General features: G+C 42.4%; 1 protein-coding gene across 3 annotated transcripts in view; it reads left to right on the plus strand.

Moving 5' to 3' along the window:
- DDX43 (DEAD-box helicase 43) overlaps positions 1 to 22,783 on the plus strand; it is a 76,638-nt gene that overhangs the window by 50,096 nt on the left and 3,759 nt on the right. For all 3 annotated transcript variants that reach the window (XM_065588016.1, XM_065588017.1, XM_065588015.1), the window contains 3 exons: positions 6,349 to 6,462; positions 7,218 to 7,352; positions 11,943 to 12,030. In XM_065588016.1, the coding sequence (XP_065444088.1) occupies positions 6,349 to 6,462; positions 7,218 to 7,352; positions 11,943 to 12,030 (337 nt within the window). The remainder of the gene's footprint in view (positions 1 to 6,348; positions 6,463 to 7,217; positions 7,353 to 11,942; positions 12,031 to 22,783) is intronic.

Below are 22,783 nucleotides of genomic sequence, written 5' to 3' on the forward strand. Positions count from 1 at the left end.
TAAAGCGCTTGAGCAGCAGTGCCTCAGCGTTGCCAGTGTAGAATAACCCTAAGTGGGCAGGGGGCTCACTTGTATCTAGTATTGAGTTTCAGCTGGCCTGACCAATTCAATGGGCCCCAGTTCATTAATGTCATAAATTGTATCTGATGTGTGTCATGCTAGGTATTCCAATGATACCTTATAATACACTGCTCATTAATATTCTTGCCTGGTGTACATATGGTAAATGCCCAAGGGACAATACAAATGTGAAGGAAATGTGGAACTTAAAATGTGTTTACTAGACAATTCTGGGTGTGGGTAAACAGGTTTCTCCTAGACAAAAGACAGGCCACCTCCAACCAGGTGTCATCAGAATCAATTAGCAATCACATGTCAAGTGGCCATTCATTTGCATTTTAGCAAGCACAAGCAGGGAAAGAAACCATCATGGAATTTTCTTCACCATCAGACTGTCTCCTTCCTCTCAGCTTGAATGAACTTTACTTTTGGGTGTAACCTTCAGAAGAATCCATTTCAGAGGTTCACAGCATTATAAAAGAGAGTGAAAGATACCTCTTTGCCCCTAGGAAGATACAGGAACTAAGCACTTTGAGAAGGATCCTGATCAAATGGGTGGTCAGCCATCTTACAGGAAGTTAATGTGTTAAAACTTTTACCTTTTACCAAGACTGTAGTTTTGTTAACTCTTAGCATCTAATCTCTTATTTGCTTGCAACCGTTTCTATCTCTGTCCTTTGTACCTGGACTCACTCAAAATCCTGTCTCCTTTTGTTAAACTTAAATCGACCCAGTGCTATTTGAATTGAAGTGATTGTTCACTTGGGTTAAAGTATTGAGCTGTGTAGTTTGTCTCTCTACAGGTCCAAACAAATCTTATTTTTTGAATGGTCCAGGAACATAAGAACGGCCATACTGGGTCAGACGAAAGGTCATCAAGCCCAGTATTCTGTCCTTGTGACAGTGGCCAATGGCAGGTGCCCCAAAGGGAATGAACAGACAGGTTATCATCAAGTGATCCATGCCCTGTCACGCAATCCCAGCTTCTGGCAAACAGAGGCTAGGAACACCATTCCTGCCAATCCATACCACTCATGATTTTATAGACCTCAATCATATCCCCCCTTAGTCGCCTCTTCCAAGCTAAAAAGTCCCAATCTTATTAATCTCTCCTCATGCGGAAGCTATTCTATACCCCTAATCGTTTTTGTTGCCCTTTTCTGAAGCTTTTCCAGTTCCAGAATCTTTTTTTGAGATGGGGCGACCACATCTTCATGCAGTATTCAACGTGTGGGCATACCATGGATTTCTATAGAGGCACCATGATATTTTCTGTCTTATTATCTATCCCTTTCTTGATGATTCCCAACATTCTGGTCACTTTTTTGACTGCTGCTGCACATTGAGTGGATGATTTCAGAGAACTATCCACAATAACTCCAAGATATCTTTCATGAGTGGTAACAGCTAATTTAGACCCCATCGTCGTATATGTATAGTTAGGATTATGTTTTCCAATGTGCATTACTTTGCATTTATCAACATTAAATTTAATCTGCCATTTTGTTGCACAGTCACCCAGTTTTGTAGCTCTTCGCAGTCTGCCTGGGACTTAACTATCTTGAGTAGTTTTGTATCATCTGCAAATTTTGCCACCTCACTCTTCCCCCTTTTTCTAGATCGTTTATGAATATGTTAAAGTACAGATCCCTGTATTTACCTCTATCCATTCTGAAAACTGACTATTTATTCCTACCCTTTGTTTCCTATCTTTTAACCAGTTACCAATCCATGAGAGAACCTTTCCTCTTATCCCATGATGGCTTATTTTGCTTAAGAACCTTTGGTGAGGGACCTTGTCAAAGGCTTTCTAAAAATCCAAATACACTATATCCACTGGATCTCCTTTGTCCATATGCTTGCTGACCCACTCAAAGAATTCTAGTAGATTGGTGAGGCATGATTTCCCTTAACAAAAATCATGTTGACTATTTCCCAACAAAGTATGTTCATCAATGTGTCTGACAATTTTGTTCTTTACTATAGTTTCAACCAATTTGCCCGATACTGAAGTGAGGCTCACTGGCCTGTAGGTGCCAGGGTCACCTCTGGAGCCCTTTTTAAAAATGGGTGTCACATTAGCTATCCTCCAGTCATTTGGTACAGAAGCTGATTTAAATGATAGTAGTCCTGCAATTTCACATTTGAGTTCCTTCAGAACTCTTGGGTGAATACCATCAGGTCCTGGAGACTTATTACTGTTTAGTATCAGAGGGATAGCAGTGTTAGTCTGAATCTGTAAAAAGTAACAGAGGGTCCTGTGGCACCTTTAAGACTAACAGAAGTATTGGGAGCATAAGCTTTCGTGGGTAAGAACCTCACTTCATCTCACAGACTTGCATCTGAAGAAGTGAGGTTCTTACCCATGAAAGCTTATGCTCCCAATACTTCTGTTAGTCTTAAAGGTGCCACAGGACCCTCTGTTACTTATTACTGTTTAGTTTACCAATTTTGTTCCAAAACTTCCTCTAATGACACCTCAATTTGGGACAGTTCCTCAGATCTGTCACCCAAAAAGAATGGCTCAGTTTTGGGAATCTCCCTCACATCCTCAGCAGTGAAGATCAATGCAAAGAATTCATTTAGTTTCTCTGCAATGGCCTTATAGTCTTTGAGTGCTCCTTTAGCATCTTGATCGTCCAGTGGCCCCACTGGTTGGTTAGCAGACTTTGTTTCTGATGTATTTAAAACAAATTTTGGTTCTTACTTTTGGAGTCTTTGGCTAGCTGTTCCTCAAATTCTTTTTTGCTCTTTCTAATTATATTTTTATACTTAATTTGCCAGAGTTTATCCTCTTTTCTAACCCTGGTATTCTAATATGGTTAGATGTGGCTTCATCAAAGGAGGAAAAAACACAATTATGGAGGGATAGCTCAGTGGTTTGAGCGTTGGCCTGCTAAATCTAGGGTTATGAGTTCAATCCTTGAGGGGGCCATTTAGGGATCGGAGGCAAAAATCTGTCTCGGGATTGGTCCTGCTTTAAGCAGGGCGTTGGACTAGATGACCTCCTGAGGTCCCTTCCAACCCTGGTATTCTATGATTCCTTATTAGGATTTATCTTCCACTTTTTAAAGGATGCCTTTTTGCCTCTCACTGCTTCTTTCACTTTGTTGTTTAACCATGGTGGCTCTCTTTTGGATCTCTTACTATGTTTTCTAAATTAGGGTATACATTTAAGTTGAGCCTCTTATGGCGTCTTTAAAAAGTTTCCATGCAGCTTGGAGGGATTTTATTTTTGGTACTGTTCCTTTTAATTTCTGTTTCACTAATCTCATTTTTGTGTAGTTCCCCTTTCTGAAATTAAATGCTACGGTGTTCGGCCGTGAGTTTTCCCCACCACAAGGATATTAAATTTAATTATATTTTGGTCACTATTACCAAGGAAAGGGTTGGACATTGCAAAGCACATGGTTTTGGGAAAATACAGCACTGGGGAGTGTTGGGCCCATTTTTCCAATCATAACCAAAGCTGATAGAAGCTGGAGTGTGGCTGTGGTATAACAAGTGGGCTGCTGGAGTCAGAACTGCTAAACCAGGGTGGTTTATCACGCAGACACTCATTGCATGCTTGTGCGCTGTGCGGGAGCATCCAGACAAGGGAGGTACAGCTGTGGAGCATTTTAAGGCACTCATGTTTTCAGGGCAACTGATGACACAACCCCTCACTGGTCAGGGTTGCACCCCAGAACATGACAATGTATGACAACTATTTATCTGTTGTAGCATGTAACACCCAAGACTACTATAACAAAATTAATGAAAAACGTTTCTCTTCATATTATGTGCATTGACAGCATTTTCTAGATGCAGTAAAAATGACTATGGTCCGTTTCCTATTAAGCTAAATCTTTTACAGAATAATAGGGGAGAGGAATATTTTCAGGCATCAGAATATGTGGTTGTTAAACTACTAATTGACTGGACTGTGCCGGGCAAAATAGTTGAAACTACTTCTAATTTTTTAATTGAAATAGATCTCAAATTGATATACCTCCTAAAATAATAAAATCTTAAATAATTTCCAATACTTTTAGTCTGTTCAGATATTTTTGTTTCTTTTTGTATGTTATCACAATTTTGCTTACATATTACTAAAGTATCACTTTTAAATGTGTTAAAAATCTGATTTCCCTTTTTAGGATAATCTGTTAATGTAGTCAGATTTACTATTATAAGACTATACTTTCTCCCTTGACTGATGTACACTAGAATCAATATTGAATGTAGACATGACAAACCTTTTTATCCAACTCTAACAGGATGAGATATTTACTGGGGAATACTATATGAAGATCCTGTCCTAACTGAACATCATAACTAAGGCTAAGATTGTCACAGATTCTGTGACCTCCAGAGACATCCATGACCTTTTCCGTCACAGCCCGTGGCAGTGGGGCCGGAGCTGTCAGCCAGCAGGGGAAACTCTCAGCCACTGGGGGTGGAGGCCCCTGCAGCTCTCAACCACCCCCGCGGCAGGGCTCAGGCTCTCATTTTCCTGCCCTCTCGGGCTTCAGTCAGACCCCCTCTTCCTTTCCCCCCACCCCATTATTTTTAGTAAAAGTCAAACAGGTCATGGGCTTCCATGAATTTTTGTTTATTGCCTGCAACCTGTCCGTGACTTTTACTAAAAATAACTATGACAAAATCTTAACCTTAGTCATAACTAGTTTTCTTGGCGCAGTTTTACCTTGTTCAGAAGCTGTTCAGTTCTCCATACCAGAAGTGCAGTTTCTTATCTCGAAACAAAGCTAGAGGTGTAAGTCATTTTTTAAAAGACTGTATGAATTTTCTTTAAATTGGGTTTAGCACAACCTTTGTTATAAAACAATGTATAATGTAGAATGTTGACTGAAGGAAGTAAAAATGGGGCATGAGCTTTCCTCAATATATGTTCATTTAGAAGTAGAAAACATTTCACTTGCACATATTCTTTGCTCTGTTATGATTAATTGATAGGGGAAGTATCCTGAGTAAGATACAATATCAGTTAGTTAGATCTCTTCATTAATTGGTAGCATTTTAGAGCTGAAACCACTTTATTGAAAGCAAGTTCTGTTATAAGCAGAAGTCTATGGTTTATGTTTACTCTCTACATAAAGGTGTGCGGCAGTGCATATAGCACTTCCAGTTCATAATAAATGACTTGTAATAAGACTAAAAGTATTTAGTCTTGTTTTTCCTGAATTCTGTGAGAAGGAATTTTGGGGTGAGAAATATTCTCTGACCAGGGCTTTCTATTTGGGGGAAAAGCCTCCTTCCCTGATTAAAAGTTAGTAAAATCTATCCAATTGATGTATGTGGTATGAGTGTACATAAAAGATTTTTCAGTAATAGACCACTTTCCTAATGTACGTGCCATTGAACTAGAGCTACACTCCTGGACTGGTATAGAAAACACCCCTGGCCAGTGAGTTCTCTTAAGGATGCTCACTTGGAATTGAGTTATTGGAAATTATGAAACTGTTTTATCCCATGAGGAATATCCCAATAGTTATCCTTCAAATACTGATAATAAAGGTACCTTCTGTTAAACATATTCTAAATACTTTGAAACTTTTCCATTATTTAACAAGATAGTAAGCTGAAAGTAGCAAAAGACCTTCACAATATGTGTTCATGAAGTACATTGTAGAAAGAATATTAGTCCCTCTACCCTCTGGGCCACAGAAGCATTTTCTACCATTAAAGGATCAGGGAACCCATTAAATGGTCTGCATGTGTGCCAAAAGTGAGAGAAATCTTGAAATGGTATCTGCTTGTTTTTAATATGCTCTTGAGCTACTAAAGGTGTGAAGTAGGCTTCATTAGTTTAGTTTTTTTCTTTCCACACGTTCTCTGAAGGTGATCACAATTGGAATTCTGTTGTGGTTCTGCAACAGACTTCCTGTGTAGTATTCAGAGAGTCCCTAAATCCCTAGATACAGTTCTTTTCTGTCTTCCAAGGGTATTGTAAGGATAAATCTATACATACACGGGAGGTTTCAAATGCTACTGAGATAGGGACCATACGAGTATCTACAGTCAGACTCTAGTTTGTCTCCCAAGCTGCCCCTCAAAACTTAGGCAACAATTCTGATCTGAATGAGCATTCCGATATTGACATTTGAAAGAGTTCACCAAATGTATATTTGCTTAGGTGTGCTCATTTCCAGTACTGTCACAATAAGTGTCTTCTTAACTAGAGCAGACTTTTGTCTAAGATAGTTATGAACATAAGCATTCCTATTTTCTAGTGGTTCATTCCTCATACGTTTTAAAGTATTCAAAGGTACCTCTATCTAATTTTAGAGCTGATGACTTATCAAGTGATCTTAGTCTCCAAGGAATTCCAGTTCAGTCTCTTCATGGCAACAGAGAACAGTGTGATCGAGAACAAGCTTTGGATGACTTTAAGAAAGGCAAGTATTGCCCTTGAATGCTATTCTGTTGAGCCTGGCAGTTTCAGAATATACTGTATAAAACTTAATATCCACACCAGTAGCATAATGGTTTTTGTAACACGGAGCAGTTAAAAGTAAAATAACTTCAATGTTAAATGTGTGGGAGTAAGACTCCCAATATTTTTAATTGTATTAATGTACCAAATACTAGTGCTAGAAAAACATGGTACGAAGAGGAGATAAGTTGTTGCTTTATCCGTTGAAAATTGAAATGGCCATGAGTGAAAATGAGATGACAGTTTAAAGTACTGCTGATTTCTCTTATTTTGGAATTTAAAAACAAACCAACAGTATTTTGTTAGAATGAAGGATATCTGAGTATGACATGTTTGTTGGGTGGTGGTTTTCGTGTAGTAAACCCCACCTGGTCCATGATTGTGTCCTGCTAAGGAGAATGGCATTAAGATGAAGGCTAGTCCAGTCATTGGGATGTTGACTTGAGACTTGGAAGATCTGGGTTCAATTTGCTGATCAACTAGATTTCTTGTGTGATGGGCAAGTCTTTCTGTGCCTCAGCTCCCAATCTGTAAAATGTTGGTAGTAATAGGAATTACTTTCATCACTTGGTGCTGCGAGGCTAAAAAGGTTGGATTGTGTGGTGCTCCAATACTAGGATAATGGAGGCCATATAAGCATGGAAGGTGGATAGATTGTGTATTGTACATTAGCAAGATAAAAGACCAATGTATATTTTCCATACATGCTTATTGCAGGAAGAGTGAGAATACTGATAGCTACAGATTTAGCATCCCGTGGGCTTGATGTACAGGATATTACTCATGTTTTCAATTTTGATTTCCCTCGGAACATTGAAGAGTACGTTCATAGAGTAGGTCGTACTGGACGAGCAGGGTAAGTGGTTTTTCTACATATAAACTAAATTCTCTCATCATTTTAAAAATGACAGTAAAGCTTGCTACTGAGGATTACTCACATTTTTATTTAATGTACATTTTTAATATATGGTTTCTAAGTTGTTAGAGCAACAGATAATATAAATCTTACTGCTGATGCAATGTGAGATCAACAGTAAATGATGCTTCCAGAATATGATGTGTATACCAAGATACATTTCAAATATTAATGTTCCATTTCTGGCATTGTGTGTTTTGAAATCAGTTAGCAAAAGGCACATCAGAGTTCTGGTGTGAGGTTGGTAATTACTTGGGTTATAAACAAAAAATGAAAATGGGTTTAAACCTGAGTAGAGTCATATTTTTGAAGATGTTCTAGATTAATATTTCCTTATCTTAAATCTATTCTACATTATAACTATTGTATAAAATTCTCAGTCAGCTCCCTAGGAATTCCATCAACAAGCACACTTTGAATGTCAAGAGTTTCACCTTACTACAGTCATACAGCTTGTTGGCTTCAAAGAAAGGTTTGAATGCCAGATTAACTCCAGAAATTTAACAAAAGAAATAAGATGATGAAAAAACATACTTTCTATATAGCCTTCTGTCAGCATTTGGTGATATATGGTATTTGTGATATAAAGACTGCAGCTAGTTTCTGATTTCTTCTTAGCCTTGAGCCATAAAAAGTGTGCCAATAATGCCTATAAAACAAGTGCCATTTAAAACTCTGTATGCAGGAAGTGATTAAGTTCATAGGGAAACTCTCTCTCCATTAAAGATATAATTATGATTTTGAAGTATGTTTAAAATTAAGATGTCAATTGTTCTTACTGCAAATGATACTCCTTAGGGATTTTTGCGCATCTGCGGACGTGCAGCAGTCCTCTGTCTTGCTAAAAAAAAACATTTTGCCTAAGAAGTGCAGCAGTTCTGCTTTTTCCCACCTGAGGCCGCTGTGGCGCCAGAACAAACTGCTGCATTCATGCTGGCTCTTCTAGTGCCACAGCAGCCTCTGGTGGGCAAAAGGCAGAACTGCAGCACTTCTTAGGCAAAATGTATTTTATGCAGGAAAATACAAAATTCCATGCCCAGTGCTGCAGAATTCCCCCAGGAGTAGAAGTTCATCGCAGCACCCTGCCTGTGGAGCCAGGTTAGGACAGAGTGGGGCACACAGAGCTGCTGGGGGATCACAGATTGAGGTTGAGAATGGCTAGTGGGAGGGCACAGACTGGAGCATGGGCTCAGGAGCTAGTGGGGTGACAGTGTTGAGCCTGGGGACGGGGAAGTGGGGCTGCAGAGACCCATGGGGATAAGGGGTGCGGGGACAGGGGCAGATGTGCCTGACCGAATAGGAGAGGCTTGTGGTCAGCCAGGATCTGCATGGGGTAGGCTTCCCAACACCCTAACAATCCCACACACACCCCAAAGAAAAACCTCCCACCCACAGCTAACACCCTCCAAGTTCACTCCTAGGCCCCTCCCCTCTCCCTCAGCTCCTCTGTTATTTCTGACTCCCCCAAACCTTTGCACTGCTTTTGACAGGTGCAGGAAATACAGTTCTGTATTGTAATTTAAATGAATTATACAGAGTTCTGTATTAATACGCCTAATCTATTTGGCATCTATTTGTCAAAAAAACATTACCAGAATCTTTTTTTTTTTTTTTTTGCTCTGTATTGTTAGACATACTTGCTGACAGATATTTTGAAATAAATTACCAAGATAATTGAAACAGGCATGATTATATTGTGTTTATTTTGACAAAATGTGCAGAATTTTGCAGAATTTTTAATTTTTTTGGTGTGGAATTCCCCCAGAAGTCAAATGAAAGATCAGAGTAAGTATTTGTCCCCATAGTAAACTGGGAGATGGAATTTGAAAACATACTTGGTATTTCTGAACTTCTTGCAGGTAGTTGTAGCCATTTTGCTCCAGTTTCATGACGGTCACTGGCAGTACAGTGGGGCTCTAAACCTGTTCCCATTCTACCTTAATCAAATAATAATGGCGGAAGAGAATATTATAACTTTACATTTATATAGTATTATTCATCCCAAAAGAAATCATAAGCATTATGGGGTGGTGACCCTCATTATGGCAGTTATCCCATTTTCCCTACATGACCTCGTTTTCACGTGTATTGCTTCCCCAGACAACATGGAGGATGCCATTTAAAAACTGCATCCTCTGTGCAGTGTGACCTCATGCACACGTGCAAGATCACATCACATAGAGGAGGTCACACTATGGAGGATGCCATTTTGCGGAGCTAAAAACATCCTCTATGTGGCGTGACCTTGCATGTGTGGTGTCCTGCTGTGCGGTGGGCACCATTTTGCAAAACTGCAACCCTTGCATACTTGGGATTACCACAACCCCATCTGCTGATGGAGTTACTCCATTTGGGGTTGTGATCCAGTTTGGGAATTTCTGATTTAACAAAAAGGAACAGCCGTTGCTAATGAAGATGCTTTACTGAGGCAACATAAGACAGGTGCGGTTTGCCTAAGAAGGCTGTACTGAGCCTCTAATGGGTTGGAGCTTTGTTGATAGGCGTTTTCCTAATGCTTCTATATTAGTATGTTTCTTGGATTTTATTCTAGGGAGTTCATTTTAATGCATTGTACAGATTTGTTCTTACAGATATGGAATATATATTTATTTTAGATCTCTTTATTTATGGAAATTGCACTGCTTTTAAGCTATTGATGGATATGGTTACAATATTTCAATGTCAGAAAAAACACTTTACTATGTAAACTTCATCCTTTTTAAAGTAGTATTAAGCAGAATGAGAACTGGCTGTAAAGACTTTCTTATTGATTTTCATACTTCAAATTTCATAAATGACATTCTCCAGCAATAAGAGGAAGTAAAGAAATTTGACAGTGGTCAACGTGTCTTGCAGCACGGTCCAGTGGATGAGACATGGACTAGAAATCATAGGACCAGATTTCTGATTTCAGTTCTGACATTCAGTTGCTCTTTAATGTAGGGCAAGTCACTTAACCTTTGTGCCTCCATTTTCACATTTGTAAAATGGTGATGATCTACCTGGTTAATTAGTGCTGTAAGATCTACAGATGAAACACATAAGTGGTTAGTAGTAAGAGTGTTTAGGGAACATTTAATGCAGCACTACTGTTGTAACCCGTAAAGGTATGGTCTTTTTGCAAATTGTTTATGGACAGAACATAAGAATGTAAAATGTCTGTTAACTCATTTGTGCCTAATGTGGATGAGACTTAGGAGTGAGCTCTTTTAAATGTGTATATATGTTTCTGCTCTGTACAGCTGAATCTGAAGAGGTTTAAAAGTCTAGAAGCAGGACAGAGGATTCAGCAGCAGATTGCCAAAACTGATTGCATAGCTGCTGACTTTTTTTTTTTTTTTTAAATGTACCAATTCATTGCTGTTGCTGCAGAGGAGTAACTATGAAGCTAGAAAACATTTTCTAGGATCTACAGGTGAAGCAGAGAGAAGTCCAGTCTCTTCCTAGCCCAGGCAGTGTGACAGTAATTGTCTGCTTTGGAATTTTTGTGCACAAAAATTCCATTCTGTGAGGAAAAACCATACAGGAGACATAGACAATGGGCCAAATTCTGAAAACCAGTGACCAGCAGCACGAGAAGACACCAATCACTGGTAGTGCCTTGGAGCTATTGTAAATTGCTCAGAGAAATTGTCTGCTCTCTTCTTTGGCTTTAGGCCAGTAGAGAGGGTACTTCATCAAGTAATAGCGCTGACAGGAGCAGGACAGAGGCCGGGTTGTAGTACCCCTGTTTATGGGTTTATTACCATGTTTCACCCCTAGGATTGTCACTAAACACTTCATTTTCCCCAATAGATTATTCCTGCTTCTGACTGGAATAATTCGTTGGGAGAAGGGAAGAGATCATTTCAGGCTACACAGAATATGAACATGCAGGCTGCTCTTGCAATGTGTGCATTCACCCAACCACTTGTGGGTCCATTTTGTGCTTTTCTGAGTTTGGCTTAATGTGCTCAATGTTTAGTTTTCTAGAAGACTTCAGATTAGTGTTTGTTAGTGTTGTACTAAATGTTAACCTTTTTCAAAGTGGTCCATTATAGGTATAGACATACCATATTCAGAAATGAATTGTTAAATGAGTTTTCTACGCGAATGAATGAAGTACCAGGCCTAAAGATGTTAATGGGGCAGAAATAAATCAGTTTACATAGTAAAAGCAACACCATTGAGGAGTCTAGCCTTTTCCACCAGTTCTGTTAATAAAAACTTAATTTACAAATTGCAAAGTTATTTCTGAAATCTCAATACTTTGCGCTTCTGACTTTCTCCTCTCCTTGAACAAGGTTAGCTTCTTATGCCTTTATTCTAGTTAGCTGAAGTTCTACACTCGGTTTCTAAACAGACATCTAGTCTCCTTCAAAATGGATTGGCATCAGATTTTTTTTTTTGGCTTGGCTTGGCTTTGCTGTAGGAACAGGTGTATCCTCTGAAGTTAATTCTGTTACTGTTTCAAGCATATACTGGTAGGAAGTGTCCAACAATGTAGTTTTCTCTTCTCTTGAAGAGTAAGAATATTTTTTTTTTTCTTAGACGCACAGGGGAGGCTGTAACGCTTGTCACTAGGAATGACTGGAGGATTGCATCTGAGCTGATCAGCATTCTTGAAAGAGCAAATCAAGTAAGAATATTTACCTTAGCAGGGCAATGTGTACATAGCTCTCAATTGTTTAAATATGACTAGATCCCATTTGAAATGGTATTTTAGTATAGGGGAGAAGCTTACTGAGAAGCCCGTTCTTAACCGTATCGTTTGTAGTTTCACTGGGAAAATTGGGAGCTTGGGCCCTCCAGCCTTCAAAAAAAAAAAAAAAAATCTGAGATTGGACATTCTGGCAATGGTATTTTACCTCAGTTGTAAAAAGAGAAGCCAAAAGACAGAGGCTGTTGCTATTCAGTATGGCAGAGTCTGCCTAACTTCAATTAAGCCCTTCAGCTGAGCAGTGAAAAAGGACTATACAAGGGAGTGGACTGGGTTTTCCGAAAAGGATTTCTTACATGATTGTCCATAGGTAATCCACTCTTGGTATGCGTGTGCCCTGTCTTTTGGCCAGCAGCATCCACTAGGGCCGTGCATACCTGAGTGTCCTTCTGTTTAGTTCACAGGCTTAAAGGGTGGAGCGGGCTCAGCTGTCCCTAATTTCCTTCTTATTACTTGTGGCTCTGAGATGAAACCTTGGCAGTGTCCAGGCCTCAATGCACTTGTGTAAACTGTTTTCCTTGTAGGTACTTGTAAATATGTGTGCAAGGATTAGGATTATGGTGAGGAATATTAGGTATAATTATTTTTCTTCTTCAAGGGAAAATATTTTTTCCCTTGATACAGGGAATTATAACTGAACTAAGTCTCCTGACTTTAAAACCTGCCCCTCCTCTCCCATGCTGCTTAATGATGGCCACACAAGATGTTTATTTTGTCTCAGAGAAAGGACAAACTAAGTTTTTTTTCCATCTGTAGTCCTTTTCAAAAAAGGACCAGAAGTTGAGAGAGGCTCACCTCAAACTTCCTTTTAGACTGCTCTGTAGCTTGCCGTAGATCTGTGCAAGCAAAGAAACTTCCCTGTCCCCCCCACCCCCAAAAAGCTCACCCTAGGTCCAGAAGTGCTCTAGTAAAGCTTTAGATCAGCAGCTAATTCCTGAGTCCCATCCTCCAAGAGAATCCTGGCTGTGGACTCTGGTAGGACTGTTTAGATCCCCAAGTAAACTTTGGATGGGGTAGAAAAGATCATCACTTCTCTGAGAAGCATAAAGGTAGATCACCTGCTGCAGACCTGAGTAAAGTGGTTGAAATTGCCTTACTACTCCCTGTCTAAGGGGGCTTCATTGCCTGGATCAGGTACTACTGGACCCCCAAGGGAGCAATACTGGACCCTTTGCACCATCATTGGGTGGTACAGAGAGTGCAGTACTGATGATTCATCAGCAGAGTACACTGTGATGCTATACCTTGAGAAGTGGAGAAGAGGGTTAATATTTTTTTGAACTGAGATCATTTGCACTAGTGGGAGACCACCAAGTATCAGCTGAACCAGAGTCACTGTTGCTGTCCTTGGTCCTGCATGTCTCTTCTACAATGCCAGCTACTACTGCTGCTGCTGTGGTTCTGAGTACCTCTTCAACACAGGTGGAGCCACATTTGGGGGTGGATTCTAAGATACCCAAACAAGGTGTAACCCCTCTTTTGGATGAGGAGTGCTTCGTCTCTTTATTCTTTATTTTGATTTGAATCAGATAATCTCCTGATTATTCCCTAAAGTCATATTCATATGACCCTTAAGACTCAGTTTTGAGAGCCTCTGTCAAGATCTAGGGGTTACAGAGACAGGCAGTCTTTTTTTGGTGACATCCACCTTGGCTCTGGGCCTTTTCCCCTCTAACAGACTGCTGGTCCTACTGGAATGCCGGGTTCACAACAATTGGGACAACCTGCATCTGCACCCGCTCAGAATTAGGACCATTTCTCCTGTATTTTCTTAAGGTATTGTTTCTCAAACTGCACTGCAACACACTGAGCACCTATCAGAGATATCAAAAGAAAAGCATCCTTCCATGGGCGCTCAGTCAGTCTGTGGCTGCTGCTTCTTCATCACCAGGTGAGGCAATGGTTCCTTCAGCTCCCTCTCAACCAATTATAAAAGTTTCAGGACTTGGTCCACCATATAGAAAATTGGATAGAAACTCCTGTGGAGTGGTACTGGAGAGCTCCTGCAAGCTCTTGCGTAATCCCTGGCGACTGTGCATGGAGTATATCTATCAATGAAGCCTTGTTGGAACTGGCAAGGACATCTGGAACACTCAAACATCAGTTGCACTGACATCTAAGAAGGCAGATAAACTGTATTAGATACTCTCAGAGGGAGGATGGTACCCATAATATCTTGTGTACCAGATTCACTTTCTTGAGAGAAATAGAAAGTCCTGGTGGCCAATGAGAGAAATAGAAAGTAGCAACCAAAAATTACACCAAAAGGCAGGAGGCCAAAGTGTCTGTAATTACTGATCAATTAGCCTGCAATTAAAAATTGCCATTACCCTTTGTTAGTAAGATACAATTACTTGAACTGGTGCAGGGTCTTAGACTTTGCTAATAACGGTCTTCAGGAGAACAAGAAAAAGTGCAAGTCAAAAAATTTCTGAGGGGCAGTTGGTAGCCCTAACATCTTTCCAGGCCACTTTAGATGCCTCCAGTACAATGGCTAGATACATAGCAATTTCTGTCACCATAAGGATAGCATCCTAGTTATAGTCTTTGACATTGCATGGTTGAGAGGTGCAGACAGCAATTGAAGATCTCCCTTTCAAAGACTCTGCACTCTTCATCACAAAGGCAGCTGGTGCTCTGCACTTTAGAATCCCAGCCCAGGCTCCAATTGCTAGGCATATACACACCAGCTGCTAGAGGAAACAGGGAAGACCGCAATCTTATACCACACAAAGATCATGGCCAAGCTTCTTTTTCAGGCAAAAATGCTTGGAATCTTGGAAGAAGAGACATCTTCCAGAAAAGGAGACCTTCAGCTTCTACATACCCTGAACCTGATCTTTGTCCTGGATATAAAGAACATTACAGTTCAGCCACAATCTTGGACAGAGCATCACCTTATTATGGGCATGGTCCGAGACTTTCCAGCATCCAGGCAATAAGAAAGACAAATGATCCTGATTCAACCACAAAGACTTGTGGACTCCAAATTCTAAAGCAGTTGTCCCCCAACTTTTCATGGTTATGGCTCCCCCTTACTCCTATCCACACCCTTCTCAGGGGTCGGGAGCAGGACCACAGCACACAAGGGAGGGGTGCCGGCAGGAGTAAGGGGGCCAAGGCTGAGGCTGCAGCTGGGGTGGGTCTGGGACTGAGAACTGAGCCGTGACTAGGGTGGGGCAGGACCGGGGCCAAGAATGGACCTGCAGCTGGGGGACAGAAACGGGCCAGGGCTGTGGTCGGGTGGGGGGGGAGCAAGGCTGGTGCTGGGAGTGGAGCCAGGATCACAGCTGGGGCTGGAGCAGAGTTGGGGGTGTAGAACCGGGCTGGTTGGTGACTCACCCCGCCCCTCATGGGAGCTGGCCTGGGCCCCTCCATGGCCCCCTGAACATTCCTTCCTTCCCCCCTGGGGGGCACACCCTGCATTTTGGGGACCTATGTTATAAAGCTTGGTGAGGGGCAACAGTACCCCGCTCACAGGAAGAGGAACTGAGGATTTGATGAATCATTACTAAGGCTAAAATTTAGTCACCGCAGTCACGGATTCTGTGACTTTACTGGACCTCTGTGACTTCTTCGGCATCAATTGTCAGGGGCTGAAGCCGGAGCTGGAGGCAGGACTGTGCCTCTGCATTGCAACTGGGGCTGGAACCAGGACCGTGCAGCTCCTGCCCTGTGGCTTGCGGCGGGGGCTATCGCCGGGGCGGCGGATGCGGCCATGCGCCTGTGCCCCACGGCTTGCAGCCAGCTTGAGCTGGGGGGCGCTGTGTCCCCGCTGGGGCTGAGCTCCCCACCATGCCAGGGGGCTCTGCCTGTCAGTCCCCCCCACCCCATGGGACTACAGCTATCATTCCTTCCCCCTACCTAGCCCTGCCCTCCCCCGCCCCCCATTTATTTTTAGTAAAGTCATAGACAGGCCACAGGCTTCCATACATTTTTTTTCTTTATTGCCCGTGACCTAACAAATTCTTAAAGCTTATGTTTAGGCTATAGTACAGGTCAAAAAACCTTCATATCAGCCTCCATTGAGACTGCCAAACCCTACCGAGCAACAATTGCTGCAAAGAATGATCATCTGAATTTCCAGAAAAGATCTCTCACATTTAGGAAGCCTTCTCAAACCGCATGGATCCACTCTGCCTGCACCCACCAACGAACATTCCCAGCTACATTCCCAGAGTTCATTACACTCACTCTTCAAGAAGTTCTAGGTACCCTAGAGAAGTCCCAGCTCAAGATTTGTGAATCCCAACCCCCAACTCTTGAGAGAGTCATAAACACCTGGTGCCACTCTTGTCTAAAAGTGCTGACACCTCATCAGAGATACTCTTCTCTCAAACACTCAATCAGACCAACACTGAAGAAACCCACCCTGGATACTTCAGTCCTTGCCAACTATTGCCAAGTGTCAAACCTCCCATTCATGAGCAAGCTCATAGAGAAGCTGGCAAAAGGCCAACTACAAGCTCATTTAACTGAAGCTAACATTCTAGACATATCTGTGTGGATTAAAGCTGGGACATGAAACTCAAACTTATTGGCACTAATGGATGATCTGCTGTTAGTGGACAAACATGCATTCTCATCCTGGACCTCTCTACAGCATTTGATGCTGTTGATCATGAGATACTGCTGTCTCACCTGAGAATTGTGGCAGGAGTCCAGGATAATGCACTAAAATTGTTGGAGTCCTTCCTGGAGGGACACACCCAAAAAGTAGTGATGCTTCTCCACCACTAAACCCCTCACTTACAGGGTTCCACAAGGATCAATTCTCTCTGCTGTCCTTTTCATTATCTACATTTTTCTACTAGGTGAACTAGTCTGACATCAACTTAAGTGCCAGCAATATGCAGATGAAACACTGCTCTACTTATCCTTCACAACATGAACATACCACTACAACCAAGATGGTTCAGTGCTTGGATGAAGAATACCTGGATGAAGCTGAACCTGAGCAGAACAGAGATGATGCTGGTGGACAGAGGAAAGTATTTTGAGGAATTTGCAGTATAGTGCAGTCTCTCTTTGGTTGAAGGTTCACATTCATAACACTGCTCTACAGCCAGAATGCTTCTGAAATAAATGTAGTCAAACTTTACTAATTCTGGGTCACTGAGAACGAAAATGATGCTTAAAATTGTTGATTGGCTCTAGTTTTCAAGATATGCTATTGGGTCAGTATATACGACCCTTGACTTGGGAATGGCGGAGGATAAGTGAGTTATAAAGGGAAGGGATCTCAATTTAAACCAGAAATAACTGACTAAAATACAACTTTGACTGGATCTATGAATAAATCTGACTGGGTTTGGACAGTACTTGCTTTTTAGGCAAAACAATGAATGATGCAATCTGAAGCCGGTATTGCGTCATACATGATATGAATTGCATCAGGTTAATCCTAGAAGCCATGGATGATGCAATCATAACGAAGCTTACATCACTCTGCTGAACAAATTGCCGTATATCAGCTCTAGAAATCAGACAGTGTCATGCTCTCTTATTTGTCAGTGTTTGATTTTGCAAAGGGACACATTTCTGTTTAGCCAAAGTGAGCAGAGATGCCTCGCACTTGTGTGAACAGTGCAGATAATGTGTGCTATGTTTGTGATGAAGTGACTTTTGCATCACAAAAGCGCAGTATAACCACTATGGTTAAGAGAGCCTATCACCTTTATTTTGGCTGCAAAATTGGAGATCAGGACAAGAGGTGGGCCCCACACATATGCTGCAACACTTGTGCAACAAATCTTCGCCAGTGGTTGAACAGGAAAAGGAATTCTATGCCTTTTGCAGTGCCAATGATTTGGAGAGAGCCAACAGATCATACCAGCAATTGTTACTTCTGCATGGTGCCTCCAGTTGGGAAAGATGTGTCAAAGAAGAAAAAGTGGACTGTGCATTATCCAAACATTCCATCAGCTATACGCCCAGTACCCCACTGAGAAGGACTGCCAGTTCCTGATGCACCAGAATCAGTCTCGCTTGAGTCAGACAAGGAAGAGGAAGAGGATGAAACTTCTGGTCCTGAACCATCAATGTCACAGGACCCACATTTTCTCCCATCCTCCTCCTCTGAACCACACCTCATAACACAAGGTGAACTGAATGACCTTGTCAGGGATTTGGAACTACCCAAGAGTAAGGCAGAGCTGTTGGACTCCAGACTACAGCAGTGGAATCTCCTGGCAAGTGATGTTAGGGTTTCCATGTTCCGTGACCGTCAAAAGGATCTTGTCCCATTCTTCTTCATGGAAGGTGATCTTGTAGCCTGCAACAACATCGATGGTGTGATGGCAGCCCTCAACATCGTTCATGATCCAGATGAGTAGAGACTGTTCATTGAGTCATCGAAGACTAGTCTTAAAGCTGTTTTACTGCATAATGGCAATGTTTTGCCATCAATTCCAGTTGGTCATGCAGTCCATATGAAGGAAACCTATGACAACATGAAACAACTTTTGAGGTGCATAAACTATGACCAACATCAGTGGCAGCTTTGTGGCGATTTGAAGGTTGTTGCTCTCTTGCTTGGTCTGCAGACTGGATACACAAAGTACTGCTGTTTTCTCTGCAAATGGGATAGTCGTGCAAGAGATTCCCACTACATCAAGAAAGATTGGCCACTCCGACAGTCATTGGAGCCTGGGAGGAAAAGCCACTTGTTGAATCAAGGAAAATTTTGTTACCACCCTTACACATCAAGCTGGGTCTGATGAAGAATTTTGTCAAGGCCATTGACAAAACACAAGTAGCTTTCAAGTACTTCCGTGGAAAATTTCCAAGGTTAAGTGAAGCTAAGATAAAGGAAGGTGTCTTTGTTGTTCCTCAGATTCGTGAACTTCTTTGAGATGATGCATTTGACCATGCACTGCGTGGCAAGGAAAAGACGGCATGGAAAGCCTTCCAGTTAGTGGCAATAAATTTTCTCGGAAACAACAAGGCAGACAACTACAGGTTGTTGGTGGAAAACCTCCTCAAGGCATACAAAAGCCTTGGTTGCAACATGTCACTAAAGATACATTTTTTGCACTCTCATCTAGTTTTTTTTTTTTTTCCACCTAACTGCGGAGCAGTGAGCGACGAGCACGGCGAGCAATTTCACCAGGACATTGCAACAATGGAGAAACGCTATCAGGGGAAATGGAGTCCATAATTGCTTGCAGACTATTGCTGGACAGTGACGAGATGCTCCATTTAATGAATACAAGAGACAAGACAAGAAGCGCCGAATAGACACTGAATAGGACTAAACTATGTACATAATAGTTTTTTGCCTTTTGTTTCATAATAAATTTTATTTATATAACCCTTTTGTTGATTTTTAAAGTGTTACATAAACAGGACAGGTGAAATATTATCATGTAAAGCAACCATAAACACGTGAAAAGACCTAGGTTTACAATTTATGATTAAAACTCTATCTACACCATATACGTAGACATAAAATGTAAAAACTTAAATATCTTAAACAATAGCCAATCAGTTGTTTTAATTGTCATATTTGAATTCAGCACCTCAAAATACATAATAAATAGCATATTTTATCTCTGAAGCAGACGACTTCTCAAAAATTGTAGACCAGTGTAATTGGTCAATTCAGTCTATAGTCTGTCAGTGGACACCAACCGGTTGATCGCAATCGACTGGTTGATCCTAGAGGATCTCCCAGTCGATTGCGGTCTCCGGCAGCACAGCGGGGCTGCCACTAAGACAGGCTCCCTGCCTGCCCCGGCCTCATGCCACTCCCAGAAGTGGACAGCGAGCCCCGGTGGCGGACGAGCAGGGATCTCCCTCTGCACGCTGCTTCTGCCTGTAAGCACTGCCCCCACAGCTCCCATTGGCCAGGAACGGGGAGTTATGGCCAGTGGAAGCTGCGGGGGCTTGAGTGCTTGAAGAGGAGAGGGGCAGCGCACTGAGCCACATGCTGCCCACCCTCACGGGCTGCTGGGGCACATTGGCCCCTTCTGGGAACTGCGTGGGGCCGGGGTCATCAGGTAGCCTGCCTTAATGGCAGACACGCTGCGCCGTCAACCGGGAGCTGCTGGAAGTGCGTGCTGCCTGGCGGAAGGCTGCACCCCAACTCCTGAGCCCCCTCCTGGAGCTAGCACCCCAAACCCCCTCCTGCATTGCAAGCCCCAGCCCTGACCCCCCTCCCAGAGCCAGCACCCCCACCCCCTCCTGCACCCCAACACTCTGCCCCAGCCCGGAGCCCCCTCCTGCACCCAAATTTCCTCCCAGAACTTGCACTCCAACCCCCTTCCCCAGGCTCAGCCCAGAGCCCTTTCCCACACTGCAAACCCCTCAGCCCCAGCCTACACCTCCTCCCGAACCCCAATCTGGTGAAAGTGAGTGAGGGTGAGGGAGAGCGAGTGACGAGAGGGAGGAATGGAGTGAGTGGGGCGGGACTTTGGGGAAGGGGCAGGGTAGATCCTGGGTTGCCCTTAAATTCAAAAATGATCTTGGGCATAAAAAAGTTGAAGTCCACTGGTCGAAGTATTATTGGATTCGTTGCTGAGGCTGAGCTCTCGCCCAACAGCTGTGAGTAATGCTTTCTACCATCTCCAGTTGGCTAGGAGACTCCATCTCATCCTGGAAAACTAAGAGTTGGCCTCAGTCATTCATACCTTCATCACCTTGGCTGGCCTACATCAGTGTGATTTACCTGGGCATGAAACCTTCAGCACTTAAACTCCAACTAATACGAAGTGCTGCAACATGTCTCCTCAGCAACACAGGCTACCATGAGCACATCACGCTGGCTTCCTATAGAATTTTGAATCAAGTTCAAGGTCTTGGTCTTCTCTTCAGAGCATTCTATGGCCTGGGCTCAGGATACCTAAAAGACCATCTAACGCCTGGGTACAAAGACCAAGGTTGATGACTTTGCTCCTCTGGCACAGTGGAACTCTCAACAATAAGAGTAAAGCACATCTGTGAGGGAGATTCAACTTTCACCAGTGAAAGCTCAAGACTTTGAGCTCCCCCAGGAACTAAGGACCGTCACAAACCTCACCACTTTCCACTTCAAGGGCAAGATGCATTTTTTTACCTTCCTTTCTCTAATATAAGCACAGCAACAATATAGTTGTGGTTTGTTTGTTTGTTTAAGACACCCTGCCAGAATAGCATACTCCACTGCACATACTTCTCTCTCTGGAGGGACAATGAGAGAACACACATATGATAGATGGGTAGTCACGTTGCTTAATGCACTACTGGAAGGCATTTAGATACTACAGTTATCAGCACAGTATAAAAACTTATATAGAATAGAATACATTGTATGCCTGTCATGTTGCAATCATCTTGAAGTAATTGTTTTGACATGTTGTGGGAGAGTTGCCTTCCAGGCAGTCCATGGGATCTTTATCCTTCCTTTCCCCATTTGGGGATTGCCTTTATTTTGGGGGAGAAGCATGGACCTTTATAATGTGAAATAGTTGGTTTCTGGACCATCTCTATTCAGGGACCCCTCTCAGGAGTGTCTGGAATTGCTTCTTTCTCTAGGGGTAGTAGAAGTTCCACTACAAAACAGAGAGAAGGGGATTATTCCATGTATTTCCTAATCCTGAAGAAAATGTGGGATTGCATCCTATTTTGGATTTGACAGGCTCAGTGACTTCATCTGCCACTTCAAGTTCACTTGCATCACTAGATCCACAGGACTAGTTTATGGCTCTCAGCCCAAAGAATTGGGAAAATACAGGCACTTACGCAGGCTCTCATTATATAGTATTCCACCCAAAATCACCCTTAGCTCCTATCCTATATTTTTGCATAAAGTAGTCTTAGATATTCATTTGAAGCAAATGATTAATTTGCTGGTGACTTTCCTTACACCATATTCTAATTGGGGGGGTGGGGGAGAAGAGTGAGAGAAAATACTCTAGATGGCCTCAGCCTTATTTTATCTTCATAGGATCAAGTCATTTAGAGTCTTGGAGAGACTCTTTGTAGCATTTGCAGACAGTTCAAAAGGATGGCTGTATCAATGTAGAGGTAGTTATCTAAATGGGTGTCTAATCTCATTAAAATCTGTTATGATCTGTTTAGCTCTCCGAGAAGAAGATTAGAACACATTTCAGTAAGGCTTAAGCAGCTTTTGTGACTTCCTTGAGAAGTGTACCCATCTCATAAATATGCAGGACAGCTATGTAGGGTTGAGTCCATGCTTCCAAAACATTATTCCATGGTAGAAACATCAAGTTCTTCGTTGATTGCTTGCTCATGTCTATTCCATTCTAGGTATGTGCGCTAAGGCAAAAGTCTCCCGCGGTATCCGTAGCATTGGCTGTGGTGCCCTCTGGAGTGCTACGCTAATGCATCGGCATATCACGCGCCGCTGGCCCTACGCCCTCTCAGTTCTTTCTTACCGCCCATGATTGTTGGTCAGAGCGCACCTCTCCCTTGCCTCGCAAGTGGTCAGCAGTTTTTCCCTTTCGACTTCGCTTGGCCTGTCCATCTTTTTGGTCCCACTTATAAGGCAAAGTGGTTCAAGTCCTGACGGACAACACCACCACAATGTTTTATATCAACAAGCAATGCAGAGCCAGGTCATCAGCCTTCTGCCAGGAAGCCCTCCAGCTTTGGGACTTCTGTGTGCAGCATGCCATTCATCTGATGGCAGCACACCTCCCTGGAACTAGGAATGTATTAGCAGCTCGCC

This window comes from Chrysemys picta, chromosome 3, assembly GCF_011386835.1.
Source record: "Chrysemys picta bellii isolate R12L10 chromosome 3, ASM1138683v2, whole genome shotgun sequence".
NCBI lineage: Eukaryota > Metazoa > Chordata > Testudines > Emydidae > Chrysemys > Chrysemys picta.